The sequence below is a fragment of the Chiloscyllium punctatum genome, chromosome 11, assembly GCF_047496795.1.
Source record: "Chiloscyllium punctatum isolate Juve2018m chromosome 11, sChiPun1.3, whole genome shotgun sequence".
Taxonomy (NCBI): domain Eukaryota; kingdom Metazoa; phylum Chordata; class Chondrichthyes; order Orectolobiformes; family Hemiscylliidae; genus Chiloscyllium; species Chiloscyllium punctatum.
Genome location: NC_092749.1, coordinates 97,322,873 through 97,337,156, shown reverse-complemented (window position 1 = coordinate 97,337,156; position 14,284 = coordinate 97,322,873). Strand labels below are relative to the sequence as shown.

The window sequence follows — 14,284 nt, the reverse complement described above, 5'->3', positions numbered from 1 at the left end:
GACAAGAATTTGGGGAAATGAATTGGAGCCATAAGTGTAGGGAATTTATCAGGAAAAGGCTATAAATAATTTGAGAGGCAGAGCTGGGAATTCTTCTGACACCTTGCATGCAAACCCAGATCTGTGTGTCATTTTCACAACTTACTTTGTACCTGTTGGGTCATCAGCACATTTAGATACCATACATTTGTTTCCTTCATTGAACTCATTTGTGATGACAATTAATAATTGAGGCCCCAGCACGGATCCCTGTGACATTCCATTAGCTACAGTTTGTCACTCCAGAAGTGACTCATTTATCCCTACAAACAACTTGAGAGCTAATCAATTCTCTATCCATGCCAACTTCAACACATTACAGTAGGAGTTCTTATCTTGGGCAGCAATCTTTTATGTAGCATCATACTGAATGCCTTTTGGAAATCTAAATACACCAAATCTACTGAGTCCATTATATATTCTGTTTGTTATTTACTCAAATAAGTCTAATAAATGAGAACATGATTTCTCTTTCACAAAACCATGCTAACACTGGATGGTTGTATCATGATTTTCTAAATGCCCTGTTATTACATCCTTAATAGTGAATTCAAGTATCTTTCTCTGAGCAGATGTTAAGTGACTTCAGGTCCACATTTTAAGAGTGACTTTAGAGTGCTACTAAATTTCACACCAGTATTAATTTTGCGACATTTGATGCATCAACAGAATCCATGCAATACACCATCTGTTGTGCATCACTTTATAACAAGGCTCTCAGTTGTTCAAACCCTCCCCAGCTTTGCAATTCCCTCCCAAAACTTGTCACAGTCTTCTCTGTTGACATCTTGCTTAAAACTCATCTTTTACCAGCCCTTAAACCATCTGTACTCTCTTCTAGCAAAATGTTAAATTTTACTTCAGCTACATTGTTGTGAAGCAACATAAACTTAAATCGTTGTTTAAAAACAGAGCGAGATCTGAACTGTAGTTATACGGAAACATGTAATTTGGAAATAAAATACCTTATAAATGATAGAAAGAGAAAGAGAAAGAAAGTAGTCCAGCATTTCTAGTTTTCTTAGTACTGTTATAAAACTTTGTCATTATTTGTCATTGAGATCCATGCAAAAGAGCAGATGGGGCCTCACTGGTGATAATTATCTGAAAGTCACCTCCTCCGACAATGTAGAGCTCCTTTTGTACTGCAATCAATTATCATTTTGTGTGCTCAAGTCTCTGGAGTGGGGCTAGAACTATAGGGCTTCTGATTCAGAGGACAAAGTTTTCTTTAATACTCATTTTAGGACCAACATTTATTGCCCTAGCCTCATGCTTTTGATTAAGTTGTAAACTGCTTTCTTGAACTGGTGCAATCCACCCACACAGAGCTTCTCACAGGACTAGACAGGCTAATGTACTAAGGAAGAGGGTGAGGGACAACTAGATTTGGGTAAAATTTAAAATCCTGTTGATCCCATACTGATGCAACATTTTTCTTTCTTTGAAGCAATACCAGATTCACTAACCTGGCTACTGGCTGGCAGTCAGCCAATGAAACCTCACAATGCAAAGCAAGTATTCAATGTTATTGTTCACACTTCTCTGCTAACATAATTTGAGTAAGTCCTCAGCTGATAACATTGACCCAATAGTCAATTAAGAAGATGCCTCAAATTATTTACAGCCTTTTCCTGATAAATTCCCTACACTTGTGGCTCCAATTCATTTCCCCAGATTCTTGTCGCTCAACTTGCAGGTGTCATTTTTATGCATCCCAGCAGCAATATGGGATTTTCACATAGATTCTGTTCTCAGCAGTCATGTCAGACACCTCACTTTTGTTTTGTATGTCAGAATGAGAGATTTTTATTTCAACAGTGTCTTTTGAGATTTCAGGACATTTCTAAATGGTTTACAGCCAATGGAAGTACCTTCAAGTACAGTCACTGTAATGCAAAAAACACACATACCCTAACAGTCAATTTGCACACAGCTAGCTCCCACAAATCATGAAATGACAAGATAATCCAAGGTAATAATATTGGTTGAGGGATATTGACAAAGACTGGGGAGAACTCCTCTGAACTTCATAAAATAGTTCCATGGGATCATTTACTGTTTCCTTTGAGGGTAGTGAGAGCTTTGATTTAGTGCTCAGTTCAAAAGAGAGTAGCTCTGACAGTGCAATATTTCCTCAGTTGAGCAGGTGAGTGTCAGCTAGACGGTGCACTTGAGTTTCAGTATGAAACTTGAACTCAACTTTCTGATTCAGAGGCAAGAATGCTGCCATTGAGCCATGATTTGGAGATGCCGGTGTTGGACTAGGGTGTACGAAGTTAAAAATCACACAACACCAGGTTATAGTCCAACATGTTTAACTGGAAGCACACTAGCTTTTGGAGCGACAATGCTCCTTCATCAGGTGATAGTGTTTGCCATTGAGCGATGTAGCCACCTTGTTCAGCTGGTCGTAAGATGACGAATCCATTATTCTTTTAATCAGACCAAAGCAGACACCTTACTTTATTTATCTTACCACTGATCAATAAAGCTTTTCAAACTGCTGCAGTTAACAGCTACCAGGTTCTCCATAGCACATAATGAAATGAAAAATTAACTTTAAAATTTTAAAAATGCAAGGGGAAGATTGAAAGAATTAATTGGATCATTGCTGAATCAGTGGATCCTTTATCATTTATAACAGTTTACAGTCTATTCCTTGGAAAACCACATTATTTTGTTTTTTTTAAAAAAACATTGCAATTTTAATTGAGTTGATTACTGTGAATATTTGAGTAATTTAATCTTGTGTAAAAAAGACTGCATAATTTCTGGCTGTAAGAGCTGCTCCTTTTTTTTGAGGTATTGTAGGTGTTGGAGGTGATTTCCTCAAATTCCAGGAGCAGCAATTACTGTTTTATATGCTGTTGCATTGTTTTGGAACTTTGGGAAAAAAATAAGTCAAAACAACAGCAGTTTAAAAGGGAGAAGAGCAGACAAAGAAATCACATGGTGAGGACAGTGCAGGAGAGAGAGAGAGAGAGAGAGAGAGCTGGACATCGGAGTGCATCTGGGAAAATTAACAAACAGTGAAATTCACAACTAATCTTGGAGGAACTGTTGGGCGAAGTTCACAGCACAGAATCAGTTAATTGTTGTTTTAAGTCTGTCCAAGAGAAAGGCTGCAGTAGTAAGTATAGTGGATTCTTTCTTGATTATGTGTTTTTGGAGATCAGTCTCTTGATTAAACTTAAAATATAAGCCATAGCTATTAATTTAACCTGGGACAGTGTTTGTAGAGGAATAAGACGGTGTTATTTTCTGGGTCTGTAGATTTTGAAGGAGCAAAAATGGCCTTTGCAGTGATATGAACTTCTTGTCAGATGTGGGAGTTTAAAGAGAGGTTAAGGGTTACTGCGGATTATATCTGCCATAAATGCTGTTGGATGTGAATCTTATCAGATTGAGTGGATCGGTTGGAGAGACAGATAGAAGCGATGAGGAATTTGCAACAGCAACAGTATGAGATGGATAGCAGTTATAAGAAAGGGGAAAAGTCTCAGATACAGCACATAGATGGGCTAACTCCAGGGAGAGAGAGAGGTCGGCACCTAGGGCAGGAGTCTTTTGTGAATATACTCATTTCAAGCAAGTATGTGGTTTTGGAAAATGTAGGGGGTGATGGATTCTCAGGGGAATGTAGCACGAACAGCCAAGTTTCTGGTATTCAGAATGGCTCTAATGCAACGAAGGATATGCTGGCTTCCAAGAGATCAATGGTGTTAGGGGGATTCTGTAGTCAGAGGTACAGACAGACCTTTCTGTGGCCAGAGAGAAAGCAGAATGGTGTGTTGTTTCCCTAGTGCCAGGATCAAGGATGTCTCAGAGAGGGTGCAGAATGTTCTCACTGGGGAGATGGGCCAGCAGGAGGTCATTGTCCACAATTTTCTGATTCAGTATGTGGATGGACCTACTAGAGAAGGTGCAAAACTTGACCTACTCTTGGGAAATAAGGCAGGGCAGGTGACTGAGGTGCCAGTGGGGGAGCACTTTGGGGCCAGTGACCATAATTCTATTCGTTTTAAAATAGTGATGGAAAAGGATAGACCAGATCTAAAAGTTGAAGTTCTAAATTGGAGAAAGGCCAATTTTGACAGTATTAGGCAAGAACTTCCGAAAGCTGATTGGAGGCAGATATTTGCAGGTAAAGGGACGGCTGGAAAATGGGAAGCCTTCAGAAATGAGATAACAAGAATCCAGAGAAAGTATATTCCTGTCAGGGTAAAAGGGAAGGCTGGTAGGCATAGGGAATGCTGGATGACTAAAGAAATTGAGGGCTTGGTTAAGAAAAACAAGGAAGCATATGTCAGGTATAGACAGGATAGACCAAGTGAATCCTTGGAAGAGTATAAAGAAAGTAGGAGTATACTCAAGATGGAAATCAGGAGGGCAAAACGGCGACATGAGATAGCTTTGGCAAATAGAATTAAGGAGAATCCAAAGGGTTTTAACAAATATATTAAGGACAAAGGGTAACTAGGGAGAGAATAGTGCCCCTCAAAGATCAGCAAAGCGGCCTTTGTGTGGAGCCACAGAAAATGGGGGAGATACTAAATGAATATTTTACATCAGTATTTACTGTGAAAAAGGATATGGAAGATATAGACCGTAGGGAAATAGATGGTGACATCTTGCAAAATGTCCAGATTACAGAGGAGGAAGTGCTGGATGTCTTGAAATGGTTAAAGGTAGATAAGTCCCCAGGACCTGATCAGGTGTACCCAAGAACTCTGTGGGCAGCTAGAGAAGTGATTGCTGGGCATCTTACTGAGATATTTGTATCATCAATAGTCACAGGTGAGGTGCCGGAAGACTGGAGGTTGGTAAATGTGGTGCCACTGTTTAAGAAGGGCGGTAAAGACAAGCCAGGGAACTATAGACCGGTGAGCCTGACCTCAGTGGTGGGCAAGTTGTTGGAGGGAATACGGAGGGACATGACAGACATGTATTTGGAAAGGCAAAGACTGATTTGGGATAGTCAACATGGCTTTGTGCATGGGAATCACGTCTCACAAACTTGATTGAGTTTCTTGAAGTAACAAAGACGGTTGATGAGGGTAGAGCTATATGGACTTCAGTAAGGCATTCGACAAGGTTCCCCATGGGAGACTGATTAGCAAGATTAGATCTCATGGAGTACAGAGAGAACTAGCCATTTGGATAGAGAACTGGCTCAAAAGGTAGAAGACAGATGGTGGTGGTGGAGGGTTGTTTTTCAGACTGGAGGCCTGTGACCAATGGAGTGCCACAAGGATCAGTGCTGGGCCCTGTACTTTTTTGTCATTTACATAAATGATTTTGATGTGCGCATAAGAGGTGCCGTTAGTAAGTTTGCAGATGACACCAAAATTGGAGGTGTAGTGGACAGCGAAAAGGGTTACCTCAGATTACAACAGGATCTGGACCAGATGGGCCGACAAGTAGCAGATGGAGTTTAATTCAGATAAATGCGAGATGCTGCATTTTGGGAAAGCAAATCTTAGCAGGACTTATACACTTAATGACAAGGTCAGAGGGAGTGTTGCTGAACAAACAGACCTTGGAGTACAGGTTCATAAGCTCCTTGAAAGTGGAGTCGCAGATAGATAGGATAGTGAAGGCGGCGTTTGGTATGCTTTCCTTTATTGGAAAGAGTATAGAGTACAGGACATTGATTAGGCCACTGTAGGAATATTGCGTGCAATTCTGGTCTCCTTCCTATTGGAAAGATGTTGTGAAACTTGAAAGGGTTCAGAAAAGACTTACAAGGATGTTGCCAGGGTTGGAGGATCTGAGCTATAGGGAGAGGCTGAACAGGCTGGGGCTGTTTTCTCTGGAGCATCGGAGGCTGAGGGGTGACCTTACAGAGGTTTACAAAATTATGAGGGGCATGGATAGGATAAATAGACAAAGTCTTTTCCCTGGGGTCGGGGTGTCCAGAACTAGAGGGCATAGGTTTAGGGTGAGAGGGGAAAGATATAAAAGAGACCTAAGGGGCATCTCTTTCATGCAGAGAGCGGTACGTGTATGGAATGAACTGCCAGAGGATGTGGTGGAGGCTGGTACAATTGCAACATTTAAGAGGCATTTGGATGGGTATATGAATAGGAAGGGTTTGGAGGGATATGGGCCGGGTGCTGGCAGGTGGGAATAGATTGGGTTGGGATATCTGGTCGGCATGGACGGATTGGACCAAAGGGTCTGTTTCCATGCTGTACATCTCTATGACTCTAAATAACTATGATGAGTGGTAGAATGTAATTGTACACACTGCATTCAATAATGTTGCAGTTAATGCCGCCGAATAAAGGGTAAAAGGTTAAACACAGTTTTTAATCTGATTCTTCCAATTTTCCACATTAACATGCATGTCAAACTCATCATTCTTCCTTATCAGAATCACAAGCTTTTAGCAGACAAAGGACATTTGGCTATCAAGCTACTATTCCCACAACAACGCACTCTTTTTCGAACAGTGACTATCCCAATACTCTTTCATGTACCATCGAGCAAAACTTTTCCCAATATTGAAATGGTAATTCCAATACATTTTGCCATTTAGTTGTATTGGCAGCCCAGCAGAAGTGTTCAGGTGATCTCCCAAAGCATGAAAAAACTTACAAAATTCATCAACATTCTTTTGAAGGTGATAACAGAGGAGATTGTGGTGGCATTGGTGGTGATCTTTCGGGAATCACTGGAACCGGGGAGGGCCCCAGCGGACTGGGAAAATGGCTAACGTAACAACTGTATAAGGTAGGGGAGACAAAAGACAGGAAATTATGGGCTTGTTAGCCTGACCTTGGTTAGAGACAAAAAAACTGCAGATGCTGGAATCCAAGGTAGACAAGAAAGATGCTGAAAACACAGCAAGCCATCCCCTTTATCTGCAGCTCCCCTTAGACCCACCTCAAGTCCCGTAAGCAGGGTTACACCAGAAACGTTGACCAAGCCAGACAGCATCAGGAGGTGGAGAAGTCAATGTTTCGAGGTATATCCCTTCTTCAGGATTTGGGATGGGTCTCAGGGGAGCTGAAGATAAAGGAGGTGGTGGGGGCAAGGTGGTGAAGTGCAGATAGGTGAAGATAGAGGGTACGATCTGGTTGGTCAATGGGAGGAAGGAATCTGGGTGGCTGGCAGGAGTGGAATGGAGAGGGAGGAGCTGGAGAGGGAGTCGGGAGAAGGGAAGGGAGGTTATTTGAAATTGGAGAACTCAATATTGAGTCCTCCAGGCTGCAGGCTGCCCAGGCGCAAGATGAGGTGTTGTTCCTCCAACACCTTGGCAACAGAGGAGGCCAAGGATTGTCATGTCAGAAAGGGAGTGGGAAGGGGAATTAAAGTGGGTGGTACTGGGGGTACAGATAGGCCTAGCGGAGATGCTTGGCAAACTGTTCCCCAAGTTTAAGCTTTGTCTCCCTGATGTAGAGAAGATCACATCGAGAGTACCTGATATGGTAAACTAGGTTGGAAGAGAGGCAGGTGAACCTGGCTCACTTGGAAGGACTGTTTGGGGCCCTGGATGGAGGTCGGTGGGATGGGGACAGGGGATGCTGGCAGGTTTTGCATCTCTTCCAGTTGCAGGGGAAGGTACCTGGGGGTTCAGGGGGTGGGTGGGGAGAGTGGCACAAACCTCAGACTGGTGAAGAGAACAGTCTTTGGGAAGGCAAAGAGGGTGAAGAGGGGAAGATGTCCTTCGTGGTGGGCTCTGTTTGGAATGGGCGGAAGTGTTTAAGGACGATGCACTGGACGCAGAGTTCCCCAGCGCTTTATCTTCACTATGGATGTGCAGTCCACAAACACGTCCATTTAAGGGTGGCCTCCAGGCCTTCAGCTCCTTCATCTCCAACAGAAGTTTCCAGTCTCTGTCAATACTTCCTCTGCCATGCTGAACTGGTCCTCAACCCAACAATAACCTTTAACTCCTCCCATTTCCTCCAAATCCAAGGGGTGGCCACAGGCTCTCAGATGGGCCCCAGCTACGCCTGCCTCTTTGTCGACTATGTCAGCATCTGTGTCAGCACTGTGCCACAACTCTTCCACATCAGCGCAGCACCCTCCACTCAGGCTGAATTGGAACAGTTCATTGACTTTGCGCACAACTTCCATCCTGCCCTCAAATTCATTTGGTCAATCTTGGACACCTCCCTCCCCATTCTTGACCTCTCCATTTGCATCTCCAGTGACAGTCTCCAGGCGCACATTTACTATAAACCCACAGACCCTCAACTACCTGGATTACACCACCTCCCACCCAGTATCCTGCAAGAACTCCATGTCATTCTCCCAATTCCTTTTGCCTCCACCACATCTGCTCATAAAAGGAGGCATTCCACTCCCAAGCATCCCAGATGCTCACCTATTTCAAATATTGCACTTTCCAACTCCCCCAGTCATCCAGACAGCCCACCACTGCACCACCCCATCCTCGTTCCATTGCTCTAAATGCTCCCCTCCTTCAAATATAAAAGGGACAGTCCCCCTTGTCCTCACCTCCCACCCCACCAGTCTCCACATTCAACGCATGATCCTTAAACACTTCGGCAAACTCCAACTAAACTCCAGAACCAAAGACATCTTCCGCAGGGACCATTATCTTTGCCAGTCCTTGGTTGCGCCACCTCCCCACCAAGCCCCCCTGAACTCTCAGGTACCTTCCACTGCAACTAGAAAATATGAAAAACCTGCCAGCACATCACCCCCTTCACCTTCATCCAGGGCCACAAACAGTCCTCCCCAGGTGAGACAGAGGCTCATCTGCCTCTCTTCCATCAGGTGCTCCTGATGTGGTCTTCTCTACATTGGGGAGACAAACTTAGGGAGCAGTTTGCTGAGCATCTCAGCCAGACCTGCAGGGGACAACCAGACCTCCCAGTCACCACCCATTTTAATTCCCCTTCCCATTCCCTTTCTGGCATGACCATCCTGGCCTCCTCCATTGCCACAACGAACCAAACTGCATATTGGAGGAACAACACTTCATCTTGCACGTGGCAGCCTGCAGCCTGGAGGACTCAACTTTGAGTTCTCCAATTTCAAATAATCTCCCTTCCCCAACACTATCTCCAGCTCCACCCCCTCCCTTATACTCCTCCCAGCGACTTACCAGATTTCTTCCTCCCATTGACCAATCAGGTCATACCCTCTGCCTGTCTTTACTTATCCCCACTTCACCATCCAGCCCCTGCCATCCCCTTTATCTGTAGCTCTCCTTACACGCACCCCCAGTCCTGAAGGAGGAATGGTTACACCCAAAATGTCAATTTTTCCACCTCCTGATGCTGCCTGGCCTGCTGTGTTCTTCTAGCCACCTGCTTTGTCTAACCTGACCTTGATTGCTGGTAAGATTTGAGAGTCCATTATTATGGATGGGATTGCAGAGTACTTGGATGTGCATGGTAAAATAGGACTGAGTCAATACAGCTCCATCAAGGAGAGATCATGCCTGACAAATCTGTTAGAATTCTTTGAGACAGTAACAAGCAAGTTAGATAAAGGGGAGCCATTGGACTCTGTTTGGATTTCCAAAAGACTGTTTGATAAGGTGCTGAACAGGAGGCTGCTAAGGCAGTCCATACTGTTCAGAGTAAGGTACTGGAATGGAGAGAGGACTGACTGACTGTCAGAAGCAGAGTGTGGGGGTAAAAGGGTCTTTTTCATGACAGTCGCTGGTAAGTAGTGGTGATGTTCTGCAGGGCTCAGTGTTTGGAATACCACTATTCATGTTATACCTTAAAGACTACAGAGGCTACAGAAGGAATTGGAAAGGCTAGGAAAATAGGCAAAGTGGCAGCATATGGAATACAGTGTAGGCAAGCATAAGGTTACACACTTTGATATGAAGAATTGAAGCATCGACTATTTTCTAAATAGGGAAAGCCTTCAGAAATCTGAAGTCCAAAGGGACTTAGAAGTCCCACTTCAAGATTTTCTTAAGGTTAACATACAGGTTCAGTTGACAGTTAGGAAGGCAAATGCAATGTTAGCATTCACTCCAAGAGGGCTAGAATACAAGAGCATGGATATATATCCGAGGTTGTATAAGTTTACGGTCAGACTGCATTTGAAATATTGAGTATGCGTTTTTGGTCCCATATCTGCTCCAATATCTTATGCTTTTCTGGTCTCCTGCTTTAGTAGAATCATACCAAACGTCACTCCAATACTGCACATCCGAGCACAGTGTTTCACCCAACAATGGCATGGGTCATATGTGCACCCTTTCATAAGAACAATCTTCTCAACTTGTTTCAGCTCCTTCAAAGCACTGTGTATGTAAACTCCACAAATCTCTGATCCTACACGCACTTTAAATCTGTGACAATTCATTTTGCTATGTTAAATTTCACCAGCCATAGTACTGCATACTTCTCCAGTCTATCTACTCAATGTTCATTAAACGTAAAAATGATGGTATTTTCATTCACCATTGATGTTCACTTTTAAAGTCTAACTTGCTCATTGTCTTTTATATGACCCGATACAACTAGGTAGGAAAATTTCAAGATGCCCTAAAAAGAATTATAACAGGGTAAAATGTTTGTATTCATGTATTGTGAAGGTTCCGATGGGATACTTCTGATTGCGTATAAAGTGAATAATCTTACATTTTATTGCATAAATCCATATAATTACTTTCACTTTCAGGTATCTGAAAAACATAAAATTTCACTCCAGGAATATGAAAACAGCCTTCTCCTGAGCTTGGACCTTTTTAACCTTTTTATCATTTTCTTGGGAGGAGGGGGTGATTGCTTTGGTTTCTTAACTTGAAAAAATAGCAAATGAGTCGAGGCTTAGGTGAGCAACAAACCTGCAGAGGAAACCCAATAAACTAGGAAGTTCTATTTATCAAAGACTGCTCAAATGCAGAAAAAACCATAGACGAAAAGAAATAGACTCAAGTTAGAGGGAATTATGTTCATTTTGTAGATACCTCTATCCAGACTAGAATCAAGCTGGGTCACATTCTGGTCCTCAAGATACAAGGAAAATATTCAAGCACTAAAATCACAGCAGAGGAAGGAAAAAAAAATCCCATGCCTGATCCTCCACGTTTAAAAAAAACTTGTATTTCTATAGCTAGCTTGCAACCTTAGCTTGTTCCAAAACACTGTAGTGTCAATGCAATCATGTGAAGTGTAATTACTGTGAAATTTACGCACTGCAAGGCCCCACAAACAGCAAGAGGTAACAAAAAGATTGCATTGCCTCTAATGATGATGGGTGAAGGATAGATATTGAGTTGGTTTCTTAGGAGAACTTCTCTGCTTTTCTTCAAATAATGTCATTTGAGAACATTCAGAGTCTCAGTTTAATGTCTCATACTAAAGATAGTGACCTCCATCCATTAATACTCTTGTAGTACATTTTTAGGAGTGACAGCTCAGATTGTGTGCTCAAATCTGAGTCCATAACTTTCTCATTCAGAGGCAACTGCTACACATCAAGCAAGGACTGAGTAATTCCTTTGTTTGTAGCACAGCCGCTTTCATCCTGGATTAAATCTAGCTTGTATGGTTAGGTTGTCACTATCTCCTTAAAAGTGCACAATTGTTACAAAAATCTTTACAGCCATGGTTTAAAAAAAGTGCTAAAAGAATGAAAGCCTTCCTGTTACTGAGGCCCCAGGGCTGAATTTTCTAACTGAAGCTCCACCTACTGTCTTTTTGAGTGATTGTATGTTTTCCCAGGATGAAAGGTCAAATAAATGTGAAAATATTTCATTCAGCTTTGTTAGAATTTACTTTCATATTAAGAAACATTCTGGCAACAAATCAGAATGAAGTAGTCGGGAATGAGACTGAGTAAGACAAAATAATGGAGAACCGATTGCTGATTTTTAAATTTTCCTTTTAGAGAATCCCTACAGTGTGGAAACAGGCCATTTGGCCCACTAAGTACACACCGACCCTCCGAAGGAGTAACCCACTCAGACCCATTCCCCTACCCTATTACCCTACATTTACCCCTGACTATGCATCTAACTTACAAATCCTTGAACACCATGGGGCAATTTAGCATGGCCAATTCACCTAACCTGCACATCTTTGGATTGTGGATGAAACTGGAGCATCTGGAGGAAACCCACGCAGACACAGGGAAAACGTGCAATCTCTAAATACAGTTGCCCAAGGCTGGAATCGAACCTGGGTCCCCGGTGAGAGCAGTGCTAACCACTGAGCCACTGTGCCGTCCCATTTTGAATATTTCAACATTCCCATCACCTCACTCTATCCAATTGTTAGACAGAGGTTTAGCATAACCTTATCATGGATTATTTTTCTGTCTATATTCTGTCTAATTCCTGGAGTGCTAATAGGATTTGTCTCAGCCCCTCATTTTTCAAGTAGTGAGACCCAGCTGTACAAGTTAGGCAAAAAGAGCCCCACCCCCGGATCATACTACAGTGCTTCCAGTTTATTAAAATACCTTGTATCTTCACATTCTTGGTTGCAATCTATGACTGCAACAGATACTGTTAATGTAGCAGTCATGCATCATTGTACACCTGCACACAGGGCAGTTTTATTGTCATAACCTGCAGCTCTACACCAGGTGTTAGAATTCTTCTTTCAGTCAGGGGATATGGGTTCAACACCCACTCGATAATGTATCACAGACTGTCCAGTGCAATATCAAGGAAGCTCTGCATTGCAGGAAGTGAAATAGTAAACAGAGGCCACATGTTCTCTCAGATGCATGCAAAAGAACCCATAGCACTATTCAAAAGAAGGAGAATTCTTATTGTGTCCCCCAGTCTACTTGTGATTACATATGTTATTAACAGTTTCACTTCCTATTTATCTTTCATAGCCCATGGGGTTCAGTGATGGTTATGCTTAGCACTTTTGGCTTATTGGTGACTCAATTCCACAACAGTACTGCAGAGTCATTAACATCAGTAACTTAAGATATTTGCAGTATATATGAGAATTTTGCAAGTTTACTTTATACCTGCAAATGTGACTCCACAATGCTTTCCTGAAATAGCAAGTTAGAAATAGAACATAGAACATCGAAAGCCCTCGATGTTGCGCCGACCGAAGCCTACCTAACCTACACTAGCCCAATAACCTCCATATGCTTATCCAATGCCCGCTTGAATGACCATAAAGAGGGAGAGTCCACCACTGATACTGGCAGGGCATTCCATGAACTCAACCAGCTGAGTAAAGAATCTACCCCTAACATCTGTCCTATACCTATCACCCCTTAATTTAAAGCTGTGTCCCCTAGTAACAGCTGACTCCATACGCGGAAAAAGGTTCTCACTGTCAACCCTATCTAAACCCCTAATCATCTTGTACACCTCTATCAAATCTCCCCTAAACCTTCTTTTCTCCAATGAGAACAGCCCCAAGTGCCTCAGCCTTTCCTCATACGATCTTCCTACCAGTTGAAAGCAGGTCTTGTTTTATTCTTACTGATGTACAGCAAATACATTTCAGGCAATTGCCAGCAGTTTGCCTGTGGTTTTCCTACCACCATACCCCTTAATTTGGCTACTATATTCATTGCATCTCATAGGGGAACATTTGACACTTATTTAAATAGAGAACAAGTTTTAAAAGAAAAAGGTTCTTACCTTTAGGTCATAAAGGTAATTGAAGCTACTCTTCTGGTCTGCAGCCTGCCTGACAGCCTCAGCCAGCTGTAATGACCCTCTGCCTCCAATGGACCAGTGATTGCATGGCACAGCATCATAAGCTCCAGAGCATTTTGCAATTTGACAGGCAAGATTAATCTCTGCTTCAGTATCAGTCCTATGCAAAGAAAGACTGATTATACAGTGCTTTTCACAATCTTAAGAGTATCATAAACGACTGAACCAAATTACTTTAGAAGAGAAGTTACTGGTGTTGTATTAGAAACTTAATTTGTGCACAGCAAGATTCCAAAAACAGCAATGTGATCATAATCAAATGGTCTCTTCTTGTGATGTTGGTTAAGTGATAAATATTGGTCAAGCTACAATGAAGTACCATACTCCTCTTCCACTAGTGCCAAGGGACCTCTACCCATCTGAAAGACAGCACTTCTACTGCCTTTCATTACCTCAATTGTTCAAGCAACACACCTAATGCTCTTACAGGGAACCTTAAATTCTTCTTCATGCATACCCATTATCAATTTTAATGCTAAAAAGGTATTAGATCTGGAGACGAACTACAGCTCCTGAATGAAACTTGGACTACAAGATTTAAAATGTTGAGGTCAGGGACACGAGAGTAGGCTTCCATTCTCTTCCATACAGAAGAAATGA

General features: G+C 42.4%; 1 protein-coding gene across 1 annotated transcript in view; it reads right to left on the bottom strand.

Annotated features, from left to right (window-relative positions):
• The window catches only part of mthfd1l (methylenetetrahydrofolate dehydrogenase (NADP+ dependent) 1 like), a 171,826-nt gene that overhangs the window by 44,210 nt on the left and 113,332 nt on the right, over positions 1-14,284 (bottom strand). The window contains exon 24 of the mRNA XM_072581340.1: positions 13,607-13,784. Within this exon, the coding sequence (XP_072437441.1) occupies positions 13,607-13,784 (178 nt within the window). The remainder of the gene's footprint in view (positions 1-13,606; positions 13,785-14,284) is intronic.